The 25,578-nt window shown below is 38.1% G+C and overlaps 1 protein-coding gene across 2 annotated transcripts in view; it reads right to left on the reverse strand.

Moving 5' to 3' along the window:
* Window positions 1-732: 732 nt before the first annotated feature.
* CNTNAP2 (contactin associated protein 2) overlaps window positions 733-25,578 on the reverse strand; it is a 1,581,556-nt gene continuing 1,556,710 nt past the window's right edge. Inside the window, exons 22-24 of one of the 2 annotated variants that reach the window (XM_063452116.1) lie at window positions 21,812-22,039; window positions 5,806-5,880; window positions 733-1,355 (exon numbers count right to left, since the gene is read on the reverse strand). In XM_063452116.1, coding sequence (XP_063308186.1) covers window positions 1,165-1,355; window positions 5,806-5,880; window positions 21,812-22,039 — 494 coding nt within the window. In that variant the 3' untranslated portion in view covers window positions 733-1,164. Of the gene's footprint in view, window positions 1,365-5,805; window positions 5,881-21,811; window positions 22,040-25,578 lie in introns of both variants that reach the window. The other variant, XM_063452115.1, reaches the window with a different exon arrangement.

Below are 25,578 nucleotides of genomic sequence, written 5' to 3' on the forward strand. Positions count from 1 at the left end.
GTATATTAACACATAGACGAGAAGCAGAAGCCTCAACATTATTCACCACATTTCCATATGGAGGAAATAACCTGCTCTCACATGGTGTCCAAGTGTATAGAAGAGGCCAAGTAACTATGATCGGCTTTTACCTTGAGTTCCATCATCTCTGCTCTTGTAACACCAAAGAGACCTGCTTCAGCGCAAATAAATCAAGATCATTGATATAATTCACTTGTGCTCAAAAGAGAATATTTTTTATAAATAGTTTTGTTTGTGGGAAGAACACAATTTTTGACCATAGGACTTGTAGAATTCCAACACCAAATGTTCTATACTCAGTGTACTGGGGGTAGACAGCAAAGAATGGAACAGTCTCTTAGTATCTTGGTGTACCAGTTGTTTGCATTAAAATCTCATGCCACATAGATATTTCTTTTTCATTCACATTTTCTATTTGTTTCATACGTTCATTAACTTTGCCTTATAAGTTCATGTTTTATTGCCTTTTAGCAGTGAAATATGAATTTTGTCATACACTTTCTCCTTAGTAACTGTGCCGTGCTACATTCCTTCTTACTTACTGCAGTGCCAAAGCATGCAATGACATTTGAAATCTGTTATATTAAGAAGAAAGGCAAAGGAAAGCTATGATTTACATGTTGTGTGTGTGTGTGTGTATGTATAAATAAATAAATAAATATATATATATATATATATATATATATATATATGTATGCACATATACACACTTTCAACATATCTATTTGGGCTTCTTAGTACAGGTTCTAATATTCTAAAGGGCTTAAAAAATTGTATAAAAGGGGCCCTTTATTGTTTATTTAGTATTTAGAATGCTTCTAAATTCACGCAAAGAAAATACAGATAGTACTGACAACTTTGAACCAATGCTGAAACTCTAAAAGCTTATATTTAATCATGTTTTTTTTTTTTCTTTTAGGCAGGGATACACAGAAGGAGCAAAACCCATCTGTAATAGTAAACAAAAAAGTTCTTTTGAAAGCCTGTGAAAGCTTTTTGTATTGTAGTTGGTATATTCTGAGAGCCCATTAGGACATCTGGCTATGCAGAGATTGCGAGGAGAAGTCTGAAGTCGACCTTGGGTGAGACACTGTCCCTCCCGATCCTCACCAAATTCCATTCTTTTGCAGTCTTCTAGCTCACTTAAATTAACCATTCCTTTTTGCTTTCGTCAATTGTCTCTGTAAAGTTGGGGTCGTTGTTAATAATGGCTGCATCAGCGGTGTCGGCAGATTCAGCTCCCTTGGCTTCATTCGTGTGATATGTCCCCTTGTGGCGGAACATGTAGCGTATGAGAAACACCAAGGTGCAGAGTATAGTGAAGATCACCACAGCTATAACCCCTTAACAGAAAGAGAAAAGTGCATGGAATAATTGAAATAATTGAAATACGAACATTTTCTATCGGAACATTCACAAAATAATGGAAAATCCAAATCACAGTTCATATGATTAAAAAAATGTTTATACTTTTTACTGCACCATTATGTTGTCTCATACACAATAAATGATTGTTGTACCTTTAAAAAGTATAACCTAGCTTCCTTTTCTGGTAATTATTAACCCCTCAGAACAAATGGATGGGCATATCTTATGGTTTTCAGGTTTGCACTAGTTTATTATCCTTGTGCATTTATATTATCTCATTGAATACAGGAAGGCATCATGAATCTCTACTATGAATACCTAGCACTGCAAAGGAAAATCTATTATTCATTCAATACACAGAATACCATCAGGAAGCTAAACTATTTAGTAAACACATACTGTAATTAAGGACATTGGATGGAAACACAAGCTATTTAAACCATCACTTTAAACCATTCACAATCTGCAATGCCAGAAGTCAAAAAGCAACCAAACAACTCAGAAAGTTGAAAAGGTGGCCAAAAGAAAGTCTATAGTATTCAGTGAGAACATACAATTACAACAGAAAGTTCTTATTACTCAGTAAACACACACTTTGGGAGCAGGAATCTCTGTACATAATTTTACAATAGACACCATTTTAACTAATCAATACTTATGGCCATGAAAGTAATTTCTGAAATAAAACTGTTTAGGAGAAGAAAATGGAAGTCAATTACTTAGTAAACTGAGCATTAGTGATGTCCCGAACGGTTCGCTGGCGAATAGTTACTGGCGAACATAGCATGTTCGCGTTCGCCAAGGACGGCGAACATATGCAATGTTCGGTTCGCCCCCTATTCGTCATCATTGAGTAAACTTTGACCCTGTACCTCACAGTCAGCAGACACATTCCAGCCAATCAGCAGCAGACCCTCCCTCCCAGACCTTCCCACCTCCTAGACAGCATACAATTTAGATTAATTCTGAAGCTGCATTTTTTTTTTTTAGACAGAAGTGTGTTATATTTGAGCATGCTAGGCTGAACATGCGTATATCATGGCTAGTTGCACTGAGGGTATGAGTATATAGCAGTACATTGTTGTGAAAGATGGCTGTCATGTTTAGGGTGTAGCTTGCACGTTATCAACTGTGCATTTAAATCAAGTGTGAGTCGCCCCATGAGATGAGACTAGTGAATAACATAATACATGAATGGTTAAGGTAAAGGCATGTAAGGAACTACGACAATAAACTCTTTAGGAGGTGAAATAATGACATGTTTAAACGCTTGCTACTTTACGATTAGTTAATGTGCAGAGAGCAGTTCATGTGATCAAAGGCATGGTGTGGAGGATCGGCTATAGTGGGACATGCTTGGCAAGCTGCTGTTTACTGCTTGTGCTCATCCGATCCCTTCTGGGCGCCAGGTGCAGACCCTGGGAGTCCCTGATACCTGGAACAACAAAGGCAAGTCTCTGGCTGAGTGCCGGGTTCGCGGCTTGAGGTGCTGGAAGCTTGTTTTGTCGGGTGATCGGATCTGTCCCGGTGGTGCTTCACGTCCGGTGCGGGATTGTGGTGGCTTAAGGTGGAGGCGAGTGCTTGACGTGGGGCAGGCTCTGCATTTCTGTTTGTGCCTCCGGTCCCGTCTTCGACGCCTTTTGCGTTGGTGGATTTTAATGGGGACTGCTTCGCTTAGCCGTGGTGGAGCTTGTTGGGGCTGTGGTGGAGCTTGTTGGGGCTTCCTGCTTGTTATTTTCTTCCAAAATTGATTAAAGAGTCTGTCCAGCTTAGACTCAATATCCTGCCATGCTTTGCTGGTACCAGGAGGACACGCGGCTGCCACCATATTGGGAGAGTCGCAGATGAGCATGTCAACCTGGGTGGCTGTGCTCTGTGCGTCCATTAGCTCCAGACAGCCTCTCAGGGGTGGACCGGGATAACCCCCACCGGTCCGAGGGGGGGTAACGGAGCTCATGCTGGGAAGTAGCTGCTCCTGGGCATCCCAGGATCGGGAGATGGGCCGCCTCTCCTGCCCGGTGAGCACCAGTCCACACTTGCCACGCGGAGGTAAGTAAGACTTATTGACCGCTATTAAGCATGTCGGGTCGGTCAGGTAGGAGCAACATTGCTGGGTCATCCACTTCTGGGGTGAAATTCACTTGTTGATAGCTGCTTAAAGTCAGATATTGAGGGAGCTCACACAAAGTGCGTCTTTCCTCCATGACAGCTAGGCCCCGCCCCCGGAAGCTGCATTCTTAGTGAGAGGAGGGACAATGTAGCTGCTGCTGATTTAATAGGGACATAGATAGCTAGGCTAGTGTATTCAGTGTCCACTACAGTCCTGAAGGACTCATCTGATCTCTGCTGTAAGGACAGCACCCCCAAAAAGCCCTTTTTAGGGCTAGAACATCAGTCTTCTTTTTTTTATTTTTTTCTGTGTAATCTAATTGCAGTTGCCTGCCTGCCAGCATATGTGTCAGGCTCACAGCGTATACTGTGCCCACTTGCCCAGTGCCCAGTGCCACCACTTAGCTTGCATTTAAAAAAAAAAAAAACTTTGTTGACTGTAATATAATAGCAGTCAGTTTCCTTCATACGTGTGCATTTCAGGGCCTGCCAGGGCACAGTGTCACACCAGTGCAACTCATATCTGGTGTAACAGTAGTGTACATTAAAAAAAAAACTAGAAATTTGACTGTGAAATAATAGCAGTCAGTTTCCTTCACACGTGTGCGTTTCAGGGCATGCCAGGGCACAGTGTCACACCAGTGCAACTCATATCTGGTGTAACAGTAGTGTACATTAAAAAAAAACTAGAAATTTGACTGTGAAATAATAGCAGTCAGTTTCCTTCACACGTGTGCGTTTCAGGGCATGCCAGGGCACAGTGTCACACCAGTGCAACTCATATCTGGTGTAACAGTAGTGTACATTTAAAAAAAAAAAAATACAGGGGGCTTGTTGTCACCTTTCGGGGACCCTTGGTGTTGTACGTGGCTGGGTGGAGGAAGAGACCTTCAATTACATCAGTGAGGACAAGGAGTTTGCGGTTGTGCAAATGGACTATTTGTGGTTGTTTGCGGTGCGTTAAACGGGGAGTTTGGTCTGTCACTGTGAAGCGGGCGTAACCCTTACACTACCTGATCGATACAACATCATACCTGATGTTTTAAAGCACGTTATTCCAAACAATTTAGGAATGTTAGGTGATTTATGCCCTTTATGGATTAAAACCAGACTCTGCATCAACTATTTAATTTTCCATGGGAGTTTTGCCATGGATCCCCCTCCGGCATGCCACAGTCCAGGTGTTAGTCCCCTTGAAACAACTTTTCCATCACTATTGTGGCCAGAAAGAGTCCCTGTGGGTTTTAAAATTTACCTGCCTATTGAAGTCTATGGCGGTTCACCCGGTTCGCCCGTTCGCAAACATTTGCGGAAGTTCGCGTTCGCCATTCGCGAACGGAAAATGTTATGTTCGCGACATCACTACTGAGCATACTAAGACTTTACTACATAATAAACATGATGGTCAGCAACAGGAAGCCTGCATATTTCATAACAGAGTTAACAGACACAAAGACCTGCAGGAACCTTTATTACTTAATCAGTATATCAATGTTTTGGAAACAAAACAAAGTCAAAAAAATAACTATCTGATGGACAAAACTAGCCAGGAAGCAAGAAATATTATTATTATTATAGCAAAAATTAATAGATTTCTAAATGTATATATACTGACAGCAGCAGTGAGTGATAACCACCAATCTTTTTAGAATTGCTAGAATTACTTAAAGGGTTACTCCAAGCATCATGACCACTTCAATGATTTGAAGTGGTCATGGTGCCTGGAGTCAGTATGTGCAGCGTTTCACTTTGAAACAAGGGATTAACTTCTTTGCTACCAGACGTGTATATCCACTACAGACTGCATCATTAGCTAGCCCAGAATCCATGCTGGCTAATGTCAATGGGTAATGGGCTAAGAACGAACTTTGTCTCAGCAAGGGAAAATATTTAAGATTTACTACAACCAAAACCGGTGTTTTATTAAAACACTTGTTTTTTGTAAGAGTATTCAATCACAAACTTCTCCACACTGCCTACAGTACATGAAAAGTATTGTTTATACTGTTGATATTGTTTCTTATTCAATGTAAATGACAGATTTTTATCTGTTTGCTGTTATCTGTTTGTTGACTTCTTAGGTTTCTTAAAAACGTAGCACCATCCATAAACAGTATGTGTGGATGACATTGATACACACCACTTCTCCATACATGCATGCAATAGTAATTTATATCTTTATGTTGCTTTTAAGCTGTGTTACTTAGTCTGTCATGTGACTTTGCTAAAGCTTTGCGTAGAGCTTTGTGTAATAAAAAATGTAATAGCCATAAGCCTCCAATTTTATGATCTTGCAATATGCCTCACCTCCAATGATGGCAGAATTCCTGTTCACCCCATCTTTAATGGCCTGCCCTTCATTGTTTGGGAAATCAGTATTCTCTGTAATGAAGCAAAAAGAAAAAGGAAAATCAGATTACTATTAAGGCATAAATATTAAAATAAACATATGCATGAATATGTCTTAGTACAAAATGTTTCACGTTCTTTTTACCCAAGTTTCCAAAATTGTATTTTAAACATATCTCCTCTTTTTTGGTCAATAAATGGTGATTCTTACAAATTCTCACAACATGATGAGTTAGCACTTCAAAGAGTAAGGAATGCGATCTTTAAATTGTATTAGCCCTTGTTTTATTTTTCACTACCTTTCAGATGTCCAATGCTATGGAAGATGCAATTACTCATTTGAGATTGTAGTAGATATCAATTGCTCTTGAGAGAAAAGGGGCGAACAGAAAAACCTGAATTATGGGCTCAGCTCTAATCTGCAGGACCTTCCAGGTACTTGAGCCCTCAAGCTGATATCGATATAGGTATAAAGCCAATATTTCCTTTTTGCAAGTTGATTGTAAGTGAAACTGTTAAGTTACTCTTTTCTTGCTACCTAGAGAAGGATGACATCTTAAAAAAACATTTATGATCTGACAACAGATATTTGCCTTAGTCCCTAATTATATATTGTTACCCATCGTTTTCCAATGAATGTTATAAAATAAAGCTTTTTACTCATTTTTTGTCAGCACTGAGCTCACCTCTCCACCTGCTGTGATGTAATAGAGGAGGCAGGGACTACTCTGATGTGGTCCAATGACCATGTCGAATGATTCACGAGGAAGCATTGAATCTAATACTTTCCTATATGTGAGTTTTACACCATTTATGCTCAGTGCACCTATAGTTTCTAAAAACTGCAATGCTTTACATTGCGGGTTGAAAATTAAACTGCACCCAGATCACTTCATTGAGATAACGTTGTCTGAGCGACTATAAAGGTTCTTTAATGATGTTGAAGCAAATCCAAATCAGAAGAAAAAAACAGGATGCATCGACAGTCACACTAGGAGGTCCACAAATTATTGCTCAAATATTATATTTTTAGCTTATGAAACACGGAATACGGAACGTGAGGTGGTTCTAACCTGACCTCGTCTTTCTGCATGATGACATAAATTTTTTTATATTCCAGCAATAATTCCTGGAATTTCTGGTGTGACCGTCTGTGCATCCACTTTTTATTTTTGGTTTTGATTTGGATATTGGAAGGACTGACGGATCCTCTTGGAGAGAGCACCAGTTTCTGGAAATCTGCAGTCACACCAAGTTAAAATGTTGTTTAATCTCTTGGAGTTATAGTTTATTTCTCATTATTTCAGTGAAACTAACAGCAGAAAGTAAAAAAATATAATCGACCCGTTAATGCTGCTGTATTGTAACGTTGGCCACTGTTGTAACAATGTGATGCTGACAGCATGTCTTCAAGAATTCCATTATAGCCTGTTCATTGGTTTGACTAATAGTGCTTAGTGTAGGAACTTTATGCTTATATTTTATGCTACATAAACAAAGTATTATTTATCAGTATTATTTCAGCTACACAAACTGTTTTTGCGAGATCAGCTTTCCTAGCATTTTAACAATACATTTTAAGCTCCCCGTGGAGCATTTCTTGTCTTTATATATTGAATTGCTTGATCCTGATCGTGATTTATTAGTCATGATGAGTTCAGCTATTGCGCTCATTAGAATTTGAAGAGCTGTGCTATTAATCTGCCTCTTAAGTAAAAAATACCTTACTCTATAAATAACAAAATCAAGTCCAGCAAGATGTGTGCCAGCATAGCACGCATTATCCATTTTCATGTGCGCACTAATCTTAGATAATACTTCAATATTTTTAATTGTACAAGTATTAAATGATTTCTGCAGGTAAATCCCAAGTACAGCACACTTCTAGTATGACATGTTCATCTCCAGTTCTAGCTCATCCCATATGTCCATTTCTATAGTACCTTGTGTGCATCGGGATGAATGTTATTGTGTATACCATAGGAGCAGTGCAAACAGAAGAAAAACGCATGCATGTAAATGTTATGATGGTCACCAAATGCTAGCTGGTCTGTGGAGGTAACAGTATAGAGAAATGGACCAGGCACACTAATTGCATCCAAAGAAATTTTTATTGTGACACAAACAATGTTTTGTCTCTCATAAGCGCCTTATTAAACAATGTCATAATAAAGTCTCTTAGGAGAGTCAAAATGTTGGTGTTGCAATAAAACTATGCGTAAGTACCTAGTTCTTTATTTTATGTATCATTTTCTATGTAGAGTAGGAGCAGACGTGAGTGTATCTGGAACTTTGAAAAACCTAACATAGGCCTCAATTATTTTTTCTAAATATTAAAATATCAAAAAATAATTAAAGTATAAAATAATATCAATTCATTAAAAACAATCTAAATATTTTTTTAAATAATAAACCATTTTAAATATTTATTCAAACATATTAAATAAGGGGCATAATCTATTAACTCATTTGTAGAACGATGGGATAGTAAATTGTAGGAAGAGTTCAAACACAGGTATTCATAAATTATTCAGTTGCTCAGTAACTGGTGCCTCTGAAAAAAATCCTCTGAATCACCATAATGTGAATCCTAAGAAATATCACTTACAAAACGGTGCCAAAAAAGATGGTGCTATAAAGAAATACTTCTTGGCATTCATTAAAATATTGAACATTGTGGTTCATAGAAAATAATATATTTTAAAGAATCATTAGAGGTCCTCTGTTTTTGGATACTGCAAATAATCTCTTAATGGAACTATACACTACCACTCAAGTTGTGTGTATATAGTTGTATAATTTTTTTTTTATGGCTTTTGTATTGTCTTTTTAGATTGTCAATAACATTCCAGGAAAGCTTATAACCAAAGGAAAGAACATTTAATATGCATATTTAATGGATAATTCAAGTTTTTAATTCACTATAAGGTACATGTTTTCAGTAACATTTAAATAACCTATTTTTTAATTTTTATTCTATTTAGTGAATAAGAGGTTTTAAGTTTGTTTTAAGTATGATTTCTATAGAAATAACAGTTAAAATGTGTCTGGGTTACCTCTAATCAAGTGACTGATATGGTTTGACTGACGAAACAATTTAAAAATCCTCAAATAGTTCCTAATATCAAAGCTTACTTTTTGTGTAATCTTATAATTAACTAACACCACTAAACCTTAATAATTTGCATTTGTATTAAAACAATTTGAAATATGAAGCACAAAATGAAGTTTAGTATAATTGATTATAAGTGATGTGAGAAAAGATTAATTTTTTTGGTGAGATTAGGCCAAGAGTTATAATAGATTAACATAAGAAAACTTGCATTGCTTTTTAGTAACATATCATAGCCTTTAGGTATCAGAATAAATGGTAATAAACTAATTACCAGGTGAAAGTCTTGGAAGTGTTATTGAAGCGAATTTCTGTCTACTTAAAATTCTGCATGAAAATATCACATTATAGCACGTTTTAACAAATAGAACATTTGAGAATTCAATGATAACGAGTATGAGAATTAAAGAACCAACAATAATAAAGTAGAAGTTATACAACATCTCTGAACTATCCACACCTGATCACAATCTGTGAAAATACACAAATACATTAACTTCTTTTGTGTTTGTGCACATATGGTAATTGACATATGGGCTAGAATAATAGAGATAAAGGCACTAAAAAAGCTTTTAATTAAGTTCGATATTAGAAGCCGTGTTATAATTACTTTAATAAGAAATCCATATTATATGCTGAGCTAGCAGTAGAGAAGGTGGTGTCAACCTTCAGCACTCCAGATGTTGTGGACTACATCTCCCATAATGCTCTTACATCGCTAATGCTGGCAAAGCATCAGGGAGATGTAGTCCACACCATCTTGAGTGCCGAACGTTGCCTACCCTTGAGTATTTCCACAACATTAAATGATCTGGCTGATACATAAAATGACTGGGTGGCATAATATTTAAGCAGAACTGAAGAAATATAATCATGTAACCTTTTCTTCAGTCAAAATTTGGTCCTTATCATTTAGCTTTGTTTTAGGAGGCTCAAACAACATCATCGTTATGATTCTTATCAAAAATTCACCATCACATTTTAGACTTAAATAAGTTTGTCTGCTTCAAATAATGAACATGATTTATTTGCAGACAGAGTATAACATTTGTTTTCAGCATTGCTGTTTTTTTTTTTTTTAACCAAACACTTTTCCTTTAGTCCGGTTTTGGAAACAAATATTTTGCAATCAGTGACAGCTAATTTAACTCACACACCGTACCCTCCTTGTGAGTCACTGCCACTTACTTTCAATATAGAATATTCACAACTGACAATCAATATGTGGTTTTTAAACTTGCTACTGAATCTTGCTAGCATAAATCTATTAAAACACATTCTACTCTTCTCTCTTAATTGCGGATGCAATCCCAGAGAGCTAGTCAATTTTGTAAAGAGAAACGGCATCGTTCATTAAACTTGAGTTAACCATTTACATTCATGCAAGGGGAATTAATGTTTTCTACCTACTATATGGGGCTTTATAATCATAAGTAAAACCTAAAGCATACATTATTCTCCAAATTAGAACAACAAGGCATTTTGTAGAACAAAACAAACAAACAAACAAACAAAAAACATATTAAATAATATTGTACAAACTGAAAATATACAAAGATTTAATTGTTCTGGCACAATTAAAGTGACTTCAGGATGTACACAAACATTTATGTAACTGAAAATATAACTGATGATATGACCTAAGTATTTTAATATTCTTTACTAAGCACATTTGTTGTATTTAAAGTAATATATATGGGATTTAAGTCATAATAGGGAATAGCCTCCATGTAGAGCAATACTTGGGATTATCGAGTATAATCAATAAAACTCTACAGTACAAAAATACACCTTTATATCACCCATGTTTGTGAAATCTAGTGTAAGCTTTCCTTCTAACTCTTGTAGACCCAGCAGGCCTCGGAGGTATTTAACATTTTATATATATTGTGCTTCTCAATAAGATTATCAGAAAGAAATGTGCTCTTTATCACTAGTGCCAAGTCTATATTAAAGAAAGAAGACAATGCACCCCACGGCAATATTTTCTTGAATTCAGCAGGGAGTAGATAATTGAAAAAAAAATCCCATTAACCCTCTTCTATTGTAGGATTACGCTGTAGTGACACAATATATTGCACTAACCTGTGGCTGGATACAAATGTACTCTTCCTCCTAAGCAAATGTGTAGGGTGAAAAATAGACAGTTTTTACAAGTTTTGTGCCAGTAGTCCATACCTCTCAGTAGTCCACTCATTTCTTGGGCTGATAAATGAGAGCTGACATTTGGATCAGGGGTACCAAGGTGTATACCCTTAAAATATGACTGGCCTAATGTTTTTACAGCTTGCTACCAAAATGTGCAGTCTTTTTGTTTCTTAGTTTTCAAGGTTAATTTTGTTTGTTTTTTTTGTATGTAGATTTTCTTTCACTTGCAGTGACTGTGTACGGCTCCTGCATGTGTGTAATGTTTGTATGGGTGACTGCATGTGTTATAGGATTTGTGTGTATGTGTGTATGCGGGGGTTCTGTGTATTTGATGGAAAGTGTGTGTGACTGAATGTGTTATGGAAGTAGTGTGGGAGTGTATGAAAGCTACTTATGTGTGGTAGGACTTGAGTGTTTGTTACGCATATGAACAATGAGATGTATGAGTGGGACTGAATGTATTATGGGAGTTGAGTGAAACTGTGTTTTGGGACTATACAAATCCCAACATCCCAGGTTTATGGCATGACCCTATAAAGCACAAGTGTGAGCGCATCATTACATATGGTTGAGCTGCACAAACTGAACTCAAGCCAACAAGCCCTTAGGTAGAGCACTGCAATTGCATTTTGTAGATCATTTGCCCTATGTGGGGCTGGCCGGCATGAGTATCAGTCATGATTCTTTTTCTGAATACTCGTTCCCTATTTAGGATGAGCCCATCTCCTCCCCATTTGGTATCAAGCCACATCTCTTGCACGTCCTAAGTCAGCTTCCCCATACCAATGTTGGGAAGGCTGACACTAATTATATGTGAATATGAATATATATAATATATGTAGTGCAAATGTGGGCACCTGTTTTAACAAAGGGTATTATAGAATTAAAATAGAGTGCAGGGGGAGGTAGATAATTTATTACAGGGAATGGAAGGTTTTAGAATAAAAGGCTACATAAACTTGAACATGTTTACAAAGAAAGGTGAGGGTATATAATACCACTATACAAATATATACAGGTCAATACAAACGGCAGGGGTGGATTATTGTGCATTGATTGTTTTATATTATTATTATTATTATTATACTTTATATGTAAAGTGACAGCATATTCCACAGCAGCTCATATCCAAGTCCCATAATAAGATGAGCAAACTCAATGGAAAAAAAATATGGTATATACAAAAATATGGAAATAAGGGATATAACAGTTTTTTTATCAGGGATTGTGAACTATAGAATGTAGGGTCCTGTTTACAGAAAACACCATAGTATTGTGCTTACCTAATATTACAGATGTAAATTATAATGCCAAAATCTGGAATTGTCATACATGTGACTATTGATTTATTTTTAGTGATATTGTGTCTGATAAGTACTCTGTACTTCACACTCATTCATTAACCAGGGATCATTTTGCGTCTATAAATATCTCTAATACTCAAAAAAAAATAATATATGAAATAACACTGTAACGGATCGCCTGGCACCCCGACTGGGTATCTCCGTTAAAGGATGCTCCTAGCGTTTCCTGAGGACTCCAAGCACTCTGGCAGACACCACAATCACCGTATTGGAGAAGCATATGAATCCTCTCAAGCCTCTGAATGCTGTAGACGGTTGAATAGGAACCATACGAATAGGTTTGCACTCCTAGCAGTCAAACTGGAACAGCATGCAATAAATCCTCCCCCAATAATGAGACAACACTTCACTTTGAGGGTTAAACAGGAACTCTGGACTGGCACATCCAGCCTGGCTTTTATTTCCATCTCACACATATAAGACCGCCCACAGGGGAGGTGTAAAATATCCAATAGCATCACTGGTGCAACCCACACATCCCCTCCCCTTAGTGTGACACATAATCCCATTATTCATACAGTTTAAAATATACTTTTTACACAATATTTATAACTTCAAAACCATACATCACATTCACATAAAATTACATATCCACAATCAATCCATTCAGGAGAACAACATATTAGAAAATGGCATGGATCAGACCAGGGGTTCAAAAGTTAGTAAAGTATCTTTTAAAACCCCTAGCTTTCCAGCTCAGACCGGTTTTACAGAGCCTTCTCTCCTGGAGAAGTAATCCAATTACCTCCCAGCACAGAGACAGACTCCATTGAGCACATGGGGACTCAAAGACAGTAAAACACTTTAAAATACATAAATTCACCTTTTACACATAACACACAGACATTTCACATATCCCCAGATAGCTGGGATCTGAGCGCACAAAACTACCGAATAGCGCGCAGATCCTATTCACACAGTTCACTTGCCATGGAGCCGAAGTCTTTAACTACACGAATGGGCTCCATGGCATAGCTATCTGGGTTAACACATTATCATAAAGTCTGGTCCATAGTCCAAAGGCAAGAGGCGGGCAAGCAGCCCCCTCCAAGTACACGTGGCGAGGTCGGTTTCGCCACAAACACTATAGCCAATGAAGAAATAATTATAAATAAAGAAGAAGGTTTGCCATACAAGTATAATATATTAGAAAGATGTATTAATTTCATGCTTCTCATGATGTATTGGAGAACAGAAATGTCTTTCTAAATAGCAGAATAGACTATCCATCATATCCCCCTCCTTTCTGTAGAATGCAGCCTCTCTGGCAGACTACAGTAGCATTCCAAAAAAATAACAATAGAACAAGACAAGGACAGGAGCACGGCTAGAGCAGGTGATTACAGAAGCTTCCAAAGATGAATAGAAGGAAATCTACAGGAAGGAAATAAGATTAAGGAGGTCCGAGAATGAAACAAGAAGGAGAAAGAGAGGAAGAGAAAAGTAAAATTTTAAAAAAGAAAGACACCTGACACGCCACATAATGCTGGAGTTATAGAAATATTCAAGCCAGGATGAACAGACTATAACAAAAAAAAATCATAAATATCTAAAAATGTTTAATGCAAATGGTTAATGCAAAATCAATAATTTGTTCTATATTTAGGTACCAACAGTTTCCTTAACTAGACCATTACAGAGAAGATTACAGGAAATTTTAGCTATGCAAAGGCATGTCCGCATGCAAAATCTAAAAATACATTTTAAACATATTTTAAATTTCCCTGTAGATACAATTGGTAAAAAAAAAAGGAATAATAAATACTGCTTCACCTGTACGTGGAAATTAAGTTCACAAAAGCTGGCATGAGTATATCACTTTTGATTTATTTTTAGTTGTTTTTATTTGTGCCCAAGGTACTCTGTAGTTTAGATTAATTTGTATTAACCAGGGAGTTTAAGAGACTGGAAAATGTTGTTGACATCAAGATTAGATGAAGGAAACAATATAGCAACCCTTGCAACTGTGTTGTGACCAATTACTTAGTGAACCTAGTCTATAATTAATGCACTTGTTCCCATGGCTAAGGAGGCAACAAATTAACTTCTGCAAATCATTGTCAATCAAAGAGTCATAAAACGCAGCTATATTGCATAGCAGCTACGGATTATAAAATATCTTGATTTTCTGATGTATTGTGTGGTTGACCTGGCCGGTCAAGGAAGGTTAACAAATGTAGACAATAAAAAATGTAAAAATACAAAGGCAGCTTCATGAAAGAGCAGAAAGGTTTGATTAAAACCAAACATATTAGGCGCGGAGCCTGAATGCAGAGCGGATCAGGCGTGCATCGCCTGAGCTCCACTGACTGGGACTGTTAATTGACGATTTACCCGGGCCGCTTGCCAACCCGGACTGATACAGGTGATCACCCAGACAAGGGAACGACGGTGCATCCTGAGCTACCAAATTTCAGCTGTCTCGGCAACGGAACGCTGACAATCAGACTTGCGGCCTACACAATGGTGGGCAGAGGAGAGACGGACGCTCTCCGAGTCCTTCACCCAGCGGAGTGCAAATTGCTCTAAGCTGCTTCTCCCCCCTCTGGACTGGTGGGGGTCATCCTGGTCTCCCCCTGACATACCCAGCATATACCAGCCGGCTACAAGAAGCCATCCTGAAACAGGATTAAGCAGCTCCTATCACTCCTAAAATGACGGCTACTCCTAATATGCAAGTGCCTGACACGAAACAAATTGCGATGACACTTCAAGACCAGTTTTGGGTCTTCTCCATAATGTAGAGAGGCTCTTTGCAAACTTCTGGGCAACATTGGAGGCTCGTGGTTTTGAGACACCGCACCAGAACCAGGAGGTGAGCGTGGATCTCTGGGCGAACCCCCATGTCAAGCACCTGGTAGTGCTCAATTATGCTCGCCTGGGCTAAAGACCACCAGGGATATACTACCCCTGCATCTGCCACGGAGGCTGAAGAACCACCACCGCTGGTGGCGACATAACAGCAGGAGCTCCAGCCATCCCTTAATTAGGAGAGAAATGGCCTCGAGTCTGTGGCCCCGCGATGCCGGTTTTCACCATAGCCCCGGGCTGGGGGGTCTCCACGCTCAGCTCCTGCATTGAACAACCCATAGACAGCCTTCACTCATCCCCAAGCCAGGGCATAGGCTGACGCTGGACTCTCTGAACAATGCCACCCTTATTTTGACATCGTGCCTGATAACAGGGCTCAAAGTGTTTTATGTTTCATTCTTTTGTTTCATTTTTTATGTCCTCTCTTCTTTATTTTCATTATGATTCTAATTATGCTGTCACTAGGAGTCCTGTGATAACATGCATAATGCAGCTATGATTTAGGGAGTATAGCCTTAGGGGTTAAATGTATTAACCATTCCATTAATTGATTAGCAGGAATTCACTCTCTCAACACTAAAACAACTGTGCAGTTCTAATTTTATACTATAATTGATTTCCTGGTAGCGGGCCTCTATCTGAGTACACTCTAAACTATGTTGAGGCAATCCTGGGGTTCACCCCACTAGTAACATTGCACAGGATCACCTAAACAGCTTCCTTCATAACACACATTTTATGTACATGCACTATGCTTAAACTCCAGCAGAACATTCTAATTAATGTGTTTTACTCTTGCCTATACTGAAGGATAACCAAGCATGTTTATATTTATTATCCTGTACCTAGCCTGATCTAATCTATGTTATTCTCTTGTAATACAATTTTGCTCCATTTACCCACTAAATTACACAGCAGAGCTCCGTCAGTTACGTTAAGTTTGTTTATATATATAAAAAAAAATGTGCAACTACTCAAACCACTGTCCAGCCTGTATACATCTATGTATGCTGTTGTGGCGTTTGACAATATGTCCCTACCTGCACAACAAAAATAAAACATTTAAAAAAAACAACAACCTCCCCCCCCATTATTTAGGGAACTGTGTACAGTATCTCACAAAAGTGAGTACACCCCTCACATTTTTGTAAATATTTTATTATATCTTTGCATGTGACAACACTGATGAAATGACACTCTGCTACAACGTAAAGTAGTAAATGTACAGCCTGTACAACAGTGTAAATTTTCTGTCCCCTCAAAATAAATCAACACACAGCCATTAATGCAACAAAATGAGTACATCCCTAAGTAGAAATGTCCAAATTGATGTACTCACTTTTGTGAGATACTGTATATCAACCATTTGGGCTCTGTTTTAGCCTTAAACTGCAACAACTTTAACTTAATGAAGCACTTTTGGTGTATAGATCACGCTCCACACAGACTCTCTGCCATTTAGAAGTTAAGTCACTTTGTTTATGCAGCCCTAGCCACACCTCACTGCATGAGACTTACAAAGCTTTTCTAAACACTTCCTGCAAAGAGCCATCTAATATTTACACAGCCTTTATTGCATATTCTGTTTAATTTAGTATTTCTTATCTCCTGCTCTGTTAGTAGCTTAGTATCTCTTCTTTTTGCTGATAATTGTGAAGATAGCTAATTGTGTTGTGTGGCAACTCTTTATTACGGGTTTAGGTTGAAGCACACGGTGTGTGTGGTCAAATTAAATTGGAATATCCCCTGGTCTGTTTAGGATGTTATTAAATAAAGTCCCTGGTGGGGTTTAAACATTTATGCCCTTGTCAGATTGCAACACTGGGAGCACCTTCTCTCTAAGGTTGTTGCATCTGAAACTGTTTTCAAGATCCCCATGCTTCCTTTGCATGGAAATTAGCAGGGTATTGTGGTTTGAAAGAGTACCTTGCAGAGCTGAAAGTTGCGATGCTGTAGCTTCCTCTTAATCCTCCATGTCCTGCATTCACAAGCCCAGTTACTCCACATCATTGCTGAGGGAGTATAATTTGTCCCAGGAGCTGGCTTCTAGTTTGGCCAGCATGGCTGCTATGTCAGCCTTTGATGGCAGGTGTTTTAGGATCAAATGGAAATCTATTCTGAGAACACTCCCAAGCAAGACTCGCTGGATAACTCTTGTGGAGTAGGCCCATGGATGCCATGTTTGATTGTAGGGTTCTTGGGGTATCTTAGAAAAAAACATTTTAATGATGACTTTTGCAAGCTGGAATCTGTTGAGATGTCCGGTTCCCACTCTTTTAATTCACCATGTGTTGTTTATGGGCCAGGTTTGGAGATTGTCTGCCATGGACAACAGTGCTCACACTTCCATATTCTTTGGCTGCTATGCCACACCCCATACGTTAATTTTTAGTTCCTGCAATGTTCCATTGTATATCAACTTGCTCACAACCCTGTCATATTGTACAGTAATACAAAACTAAAGATTAATAATACTAATAATTAATTCATCCAATGTCTTCTGTAAGCAGACACCTTTAATTAGTAATATGTGTGCATATTTTTCTTTGTCTTATGTTGAGAAGATTAATAGTTATTTTACTTCTTGCAGATTAATTTGATTAAACAGTTTACTGAATTCATCTTACTTGTTCATTTTTATGCATGTAGAGGGGAATTTTGTATTTGGTGCTTTTATAAAATGTATGGTTTTAAGTGATTGATTGGGTTATTAGGACATTTATACATGTTTATTAATGTATGCACTTTACATAACGTATTAAGCATATTAAATGTCTATTGGTCTATTCCTGTTGAAAAAGCACTTAAAATGCATCTTGAACGATGGACTTTTACTGTATTTTTTATTTATGAAGTTTTCTATTTTGTTTCATTTTTGATGTTTTTTTGTTGTTGTAGAGTGAACTGTAATCCAGTGTTTCTTTTCTATAAGGTTTCCAAGTCTCAATTATAATGCATAGTACTTTAGAGAAATTAATATACACTATGGGAAGCACTATAACTATACGTGCCAATCAATTTATAGCAAAAATGCCAATGGACCATATTATATATAATTCCCGCTTAACCAGGCCTGAACAGACAAAGCATAGGATAATACCAAAAGTACCTTTAAAATATTATTAATTTTAGTCCAGAGTACTACAGACAAATACCACTTCTCCTTAATTCATTCCTAGAATAAATTGGTGTCATGAGTGCACCAGCAAAGCCATTACATATAGAGAGGCCTATTACTCAGAACAGAACAAACTTTTGAATGTGAAAAACATTTTTTGTTTTCTTGAGTTCTCTATCTTTTAATTGATACTAATGCTTAAGACATGATACATGGATTTTATTTTTTATTGGTTCTTCCGTGTGGAACATCATGTCCTTATCCACCACTGAAGATGGTATATGACTAGATTGGTGGTTGACCACTTATAGAATATATAAAAGCAATGTTAGTACTATAGATGTTTTGAATTTATAAGACTGTGTCTTATATAATAAAAAGAAATAAGTTCAAAGACCTCACAGGATGGCAAAAGCCCCACTTTAGTTGGCTTTGTAGAATTAACATACTTAAGATGAGCACATTACCCAAAGTACTGTACATGCTACAGACCCTCCCAATTGCTATACCTCCATCGTTCTTCTCCAAGCTTAAACAGCTTTTCACTACCTTTATCTGGACAAACAAACATCCTACAATACCTTATTCAGTTCTTACTAAACATAAACATATCTAGGCCTTCCACAGAAATGTACCACAAAGCAATAGTGCTGGCTAGAATCTATAAATGGATGGCCATATCCCCACTTAAACAATGGGCTCTCCTAGGAAATTCAATGTTTCAGTCACCACTATATACTATTCCATGGCAGCAAATGGGATATACACTCCTTCTGCCACAGAACTGCGCACATGGTCACGTATTAGGAATTTTAAATATATCTCTCCATATCCATCACCTCTATGCCACACACAACCCTACATTTCTCCCAGGCCTCCAAACACATTTCTTTCAACCCTTCCCTCCAACCCAGGAGATGAGATACCCTATGCTTGGCTCTTTTACAGCACAAGATATGATCGCACCACTATCTACACTCTCCAGAACAGAACACCCTACCAATCTACAACCATTCCGCTACACTCAACTATCTCACTTTATACAGATGGATCCACGCCTCCTACAAGGTGCCCACCCACACTCACCATTCAAAACCTACTGCATCACCCATATGCTTACATTCAAACACCTATCCAACCTTTACAAACACCCATAAGGACCAACTACTCATTTTCACAACCTCTTGGGCCCTACAGTTGAACGTTACACTTTCCCTCCTAGATTGGCAAAAAATCTTTACGTAAACACACATTTCATCTATAAGCACCAGTATACAAGAAAGCTCATACAAGAGGATGTCCAGGTGGCATTACTCCCCAACCAAAATGCATACACTATACCCAACAGTACCGGATGTGTGTTGGAAGTGTGCCCAGCCCAAGGGCACTTCGGCCTATATTTGGTAGTTATGCCCAGTCATCCAAGCCTATTGGAAGAGAATGGTCTTAATGATCACCTCTATAACAGGTCTTCAGATCCCCCACACTCCTACATTTCGCCTGCCCCTGAAAACACAACAAACGCTTATAAACCATCTGATCACAGCTGCAAACTTGTGAATCCCGATCAAATGGAAAAACTTTGCAGCCCCTTCCATTAGGGAATGGATCCTGAAGATGGAATTTATCAAAATAATGGAGGAACTTAAAGCACCTCATCCTTGAATAAATACAGCTTCTACACCGCAGTCTGGGAACCCTGGTTCCACTTCTTGCAACATTAAGGTGTCAGAAATCCCCCTCCACCACCAACTTCCCCTCCCTCCTCCACCTTAACTATTAATCATTATCTAGAGTCCCCTTTGACCAACACTATCCCCCACCCCACCACACTGGTTACAACACATAGCACTGCACGATAATATATGATTACAATGTCTTTGGTTTATGTTTGATGTTAGTGTATTTAGTTGCAATGTATTTTGTTCTGCTCATACCACATGAGTGGCATGCACTGGTTGCCACACCTAAAGTACTTGCTGCACCCATACCTACTCACATTTCTGTGAGCACTATATATAAAGGGTATGCCACTCCAAAGACCCTCACTAGTGTAAAATGTTCACCTATAGCCTAATGATATTCCTCGTCACTGCAGAATCTCATACTATACCAGAATGTATAATGCAAATAACAAGGAGTCCCAATGTATATTTCCAAAATGATTCCTTTCTCCTCACTGTACGCTATACGTTATCGAATCATCTACTGTTCCCCCTTATACAAATGTACTGATTTAATGAACAAAATGAAAATAAAATTTTAAAAAATAAAAAAATAAGTTTAAATCTTAATTATTTTTTGAGAAAAACATTCTTATTTTATGCATATACCTATAATCATGACATTAAAATCTCCAAAATAAAATAGAGCACATTTTAAATTGATTAAGCCATGAACAAGGATGCGTGGCTATAATCTACTTCAAACTAAAAATGTCAGCATTTGTTATTAACACATTAAAACTAAACTACTGGCTGCATGCCATAAATAAATTAAAATTCTGTGCTAGCCAGTACACTGCAAAGGTAAAGCTATTTGTGAGTTACAACCAGTAATAAAAAAATAAACCACAAAGCAGTGTAAACTTTGATTTTGATTATGCCTTTTAAAAGATGCCACTGGCATGGTAGCATATTGCAGGCCATTATAGTGGGTAGAAATAACGCTTGCTATAATGTGTTTTGTTCTTCATTAAAGATGCCCTATTATAGTTACCTATGATTACAAGACATTCTGTAATGATAGGTCAGGCTTTCCAATAATGCCACAGTAAAAGTCATTTTAGATTTCTCAAAGCTTGATACATTAAACTATTTTCCTGGATGATGAAACATGCCTGACAAATGTTTTTGGTAAAATTTAGGTAAAAATTTTTGATTTCACTACTGGCAAGAAATTAGTTAATGGCCTTAGATCTTTCTCTCTCTCCAGTAATGATAGAATTGCTGTACGACAAAATTGGCACCATCTTTCAATCAAGACAAAGGTAAATTTTGTACCTTGTGTTACATTGTGTCGTGAGACACAATAGCAGCAAAGTATTGAGAATGTTAATGAACTGCAATGTTCTTTCAATGAATGGATACCATACATTCTATTACCCAATGTGCTAACATATGTGCATACATGGCATTCATTAAAAAACATTGTGCTTTTTTTTCATGCATACGAACCTGTCAACCAAGAAAAGTCTTTGATTAAGATCAGAAAAATTAAAAGCCAATTAATGATGGGCATGTATAATTTTCAATTTGCAATTTAATCATTTTGTAGCTATCACACAGGGATTAGATCCCCTTTTTCTCTGCTTGACATACTTAGATATTTGTATGATAGCAAAACACCTCGATTTTCCGATTGTGTACAGTTTGGATCTCCTTTATAAAATTGTAATTTCCGTTATGTTACCTGAGTTTAGATGCCAAGGATCTGTATTTGAAGTCATTGGTGGTATAGTAAGTGGTGATGCTCCGCAGTTAGACTCTACAAGTTCTCCTTGGATGTAGACTTGGGAATTGTTGCTTGGCCGTAGAGCTGCCTTGAGTGGTGCAATGAGGTTAAACTGGACTCTTGACAGGCAGCCACTAAATCCAGGAGTGTTGAATGAAAGAATTTCTTGGTCTATTGTTCCTGTCTCTGGAGAAAACACAAAGAATCAATGTCTGTACTTCAATCCATTTGAGAGTAAATATAAAAGATAAAAACGTAGAGGTTGTCGATCTTTATAATGGCCTGCCAGAAATGCTATTTCATGCAGCTACCATACATCATCTGCATGGCAGGTTAAAACCCCCTTCGGCTGGGTTTGCCTATGTTTGTAGCATGTGTTATATTGATAGTTAAAGGACCACTCTAGTGCCAGGAAAGCATACTCGTTTTCCTGGCACTAGAGTGCCCTGAGGGTGCCCCCACCCTCAGGGACCCCCTCCCGCCCGGCTCTGGAAAGGGGAAAGGGGTTAAATCTTACCTTTTTCCAGCGCTGGGCGGAGAGATCTCCTCCTGTTCTCCTCCTCCGATCCTCCTCTTCTCCTCCCCGTCGGCTGAATGCGCACGCGCGTCAAGAGCTGTGCGCGCATTCAGCCGGTCACATAGGAAAGCATTCATAATGCTTTCCTATGGACGCTGGCGTGCTCTCACTGTGAAAATCACAGTGAGAAGCACGCAAGCGCCTCTAGTGGCTGTCAATGAGACAAGGCTTAACCCATTCATAAACATAGCAGTTTCTCTGAAACTGCTATGTTTATGAAAAAATGGGTTAACCCTAGAAGGACCTGGCACCCAGACCACCTCATTAAGCTGAAGTGGTCCAGGTGCCTAGAGTGGTCCTTTAAATCAGCATGATGCCTAAGCTACTAACAAGCTGTTTACCTTGTGAAATAGAAAAAAAACAATACAAAGCCGGTATGAAATGTGGCATATTTTGCAGTATTTATAGTGCATATATACTGTATATTAAATCTTGCCAATAAGCAATATATGTTCTGTTCATATAGCATATATATATGTAACGTGACAATAATCACACTTGGGACACCAATTTCACGATGAATGACCAGATTTGCAATGCCATGGTCAGAAGCTGACTCCTTAATACACTAGTCTGATTACTTGATCCTTCCACAAGTTGCTTAGTTTTTGTCTGAAATGTCATACATCAGGGGTGTTTAAAAGGCTGTAAAGCATTCTGGAAGTCGTAGTTCTGCAATATCTGAGTATCTACTTAAAAACCACCCCTGTTGTACATTAAAACTAATACAATTCCAGGGTTCTACAGATGAGGTAATCACCATGGAAGCCAATGATATTATCTTGCCATCACAATGCAATCATTCTATAAGATGGTGAATTCTTCACATATAACATTTATTTTCCACCAGAAGTTCTCTATTAATGATCCTGTCTGTATTTGTTCTACGTACAATGACAATTTCTGGCTCTATGAGAACTTTAATTCATTAATCAATATAACCTTCAACATTGTGACAGTGTCAAACACTCCTATTCCAACCCAACAGGATAAACTGCTGTTGTTCCCATTGGGAGATTAAGGGACGTTCTCCGGACATATGAGAGAAGAGACAAAGTACATTATTGAAAGAACATGTAGGTTAAAGAATGATTACAATAAATCTAATGAGCTTTGCTGTAATTTAAAATCGGATTTGGAAGTTTGAAAAGGTGTTCATTTATATAACAATGGATGCCTCTTATTTTTACTGAAACAAATATATTTATGTATACTGTATCAAATTGTTCTAGTCCACATCTTGTTTAGTACACGTATCAGTCAAGGCAGTACATATGCCCTGATATCTGTTCTAGAAAGATAAAGGTTTTTGTTTTTTTTCACTGGATGAATGTCAAAACCAATGCATGCAATTGTGGTTTACTAATCTCAGTAGAATAAAAGAGATCAAAGGCATTTGAAAGTGAAATGCTGCAATTGTGGTCGATATCTGGGTCTGGCTCCTTTCGTGCGTGACGCCTTCTAACCTTGCTAAATTCAGCGGTGTACCGCAGACAGGGGCTGTAATGCCAGCTCAAAGATTCTCTTCCTGTGTGTGATATTGGAAAGTAAGGGAGTAAATCACAAGTGATATGGATGTCATGTTGTCCAGTCACACTGACATCAGGGACAAGCACAGGCAAAAGAACTTTGCCTGCAGAAGATTGACCTTCACATAACGAATACTTAGCTTGAAAACAAAGCCTGTCATTTGCGATTTTTAGCACTTGGCTCAGGATCTTGTAAGCGTACAAAGAGACATTTGAAATTTAGAATGGTCACTGTATTTTAAGTTGTGCTATGTAAGACTAAGTCTGGGACAGCTACAAGTGTAACTTCCTCATGATAAATACCCGACATAGTGATGTATAACTAAAATAAATGTTCCTTAAACTATGTTTTTCATATAATGGCGTATATTGGGTGGGGTTGATGTAGCACACATGAGGTTCATTCACTATATACTAAATCAGTGGTAGTCAACCTTTTTCTACCTACCGCCCACTAATGCATCTTTTTGGTTGAAAAAATGTCCTTACCGCACACCAGTTTTCGCGCAAGTGCGGAATATTTTTTAGAAAGGAGGGTGTTTAAAAAAAAATAAATGTACCGTATATACTCGAGTATAAGACGAGTTTTTCAGCACATTTTTTGTGCTGAAAACCCCCCACTCGTCTTATACTCGAGTGAGTGTCTGTATTATGGCAATTTTCATTGCCATAATACAGACATGGACCGCCGGGCTCATTACAAGCCCGGCGGTCCTGTTGGGGGCTGGCAGGGAGCTGTAACTTACCTTCACAGCAGCTCCTGTCAGCTCCCTTCTCTCTCCTCCGGTCGTCTCCCTCTGCAAGTCTCGCGAGAGCCGGGGGGTCAGAGCGTTGACAAGGGTTACCGTGACTTGCAGTGGAGCTGACTGGAGGAGAGAGAAGGGAGCTGACAGGAGCTGCTGTGAAGGTAAGTTACAGCTCGCTGCCAGCCCCCCTCCAACAGCCCATCCACTGGACCACCAGGGAGTGAGAGCCTCCCTCCCTGGCCATGTATTAAAATAAAATATATTAATAATATTAAAAATAATAATAGTAATAATAGAAAAATAAAATATAATATCTAAAAAATAATTTAATATTAAAATAATAATAAAAAAAAAATGCCCACCCCCCACCAAGGCTCTGCATCAGACACACAAACACACTCTGCATCACATACACACACACACTGCATTCATACACACATACTCTGCATCACATACACAAACACACTCTGCATCACATACACACGCACACTGCATTCATACACACACACACTGCATTCATACACACACTGCATTCATACACACACTACATTCATACACACACACTGCATTATATACACACACACTATGCACACTGCATTCATACACACACACACACACTACATTCATACACACACACTGCATTATATACACACAAAATTTTATTATACACACACACTACATTATATACACACACACACTATGCACACTGCATTAATACACACACACTGCACTAATACACACACACTGCATTCATACACACACACACTGCATTCATTATATACACACACTGTAAATAAATATTCAATTAATATAATTTTGGGGGATATAATTTTATTTAGAAATTTACCAGTAGCTGCTGCATTTCCCACCCTA

The sequence above is a fragment of the Pelobates fuscus genome, chromosome 4 (assembly GCF_036172605.1).
Source record: "Pelobates fuscus isolate aPelFus1 chromosome 4, aPelFus1.pri, whole genome shotgun sequence".
NCBI classification, from domain to species: Eukaryota; Metazoa; Chordata; class Amphibia; order Anura; family Pelobatidae; genus Pelobates; species Pelobates fuscus.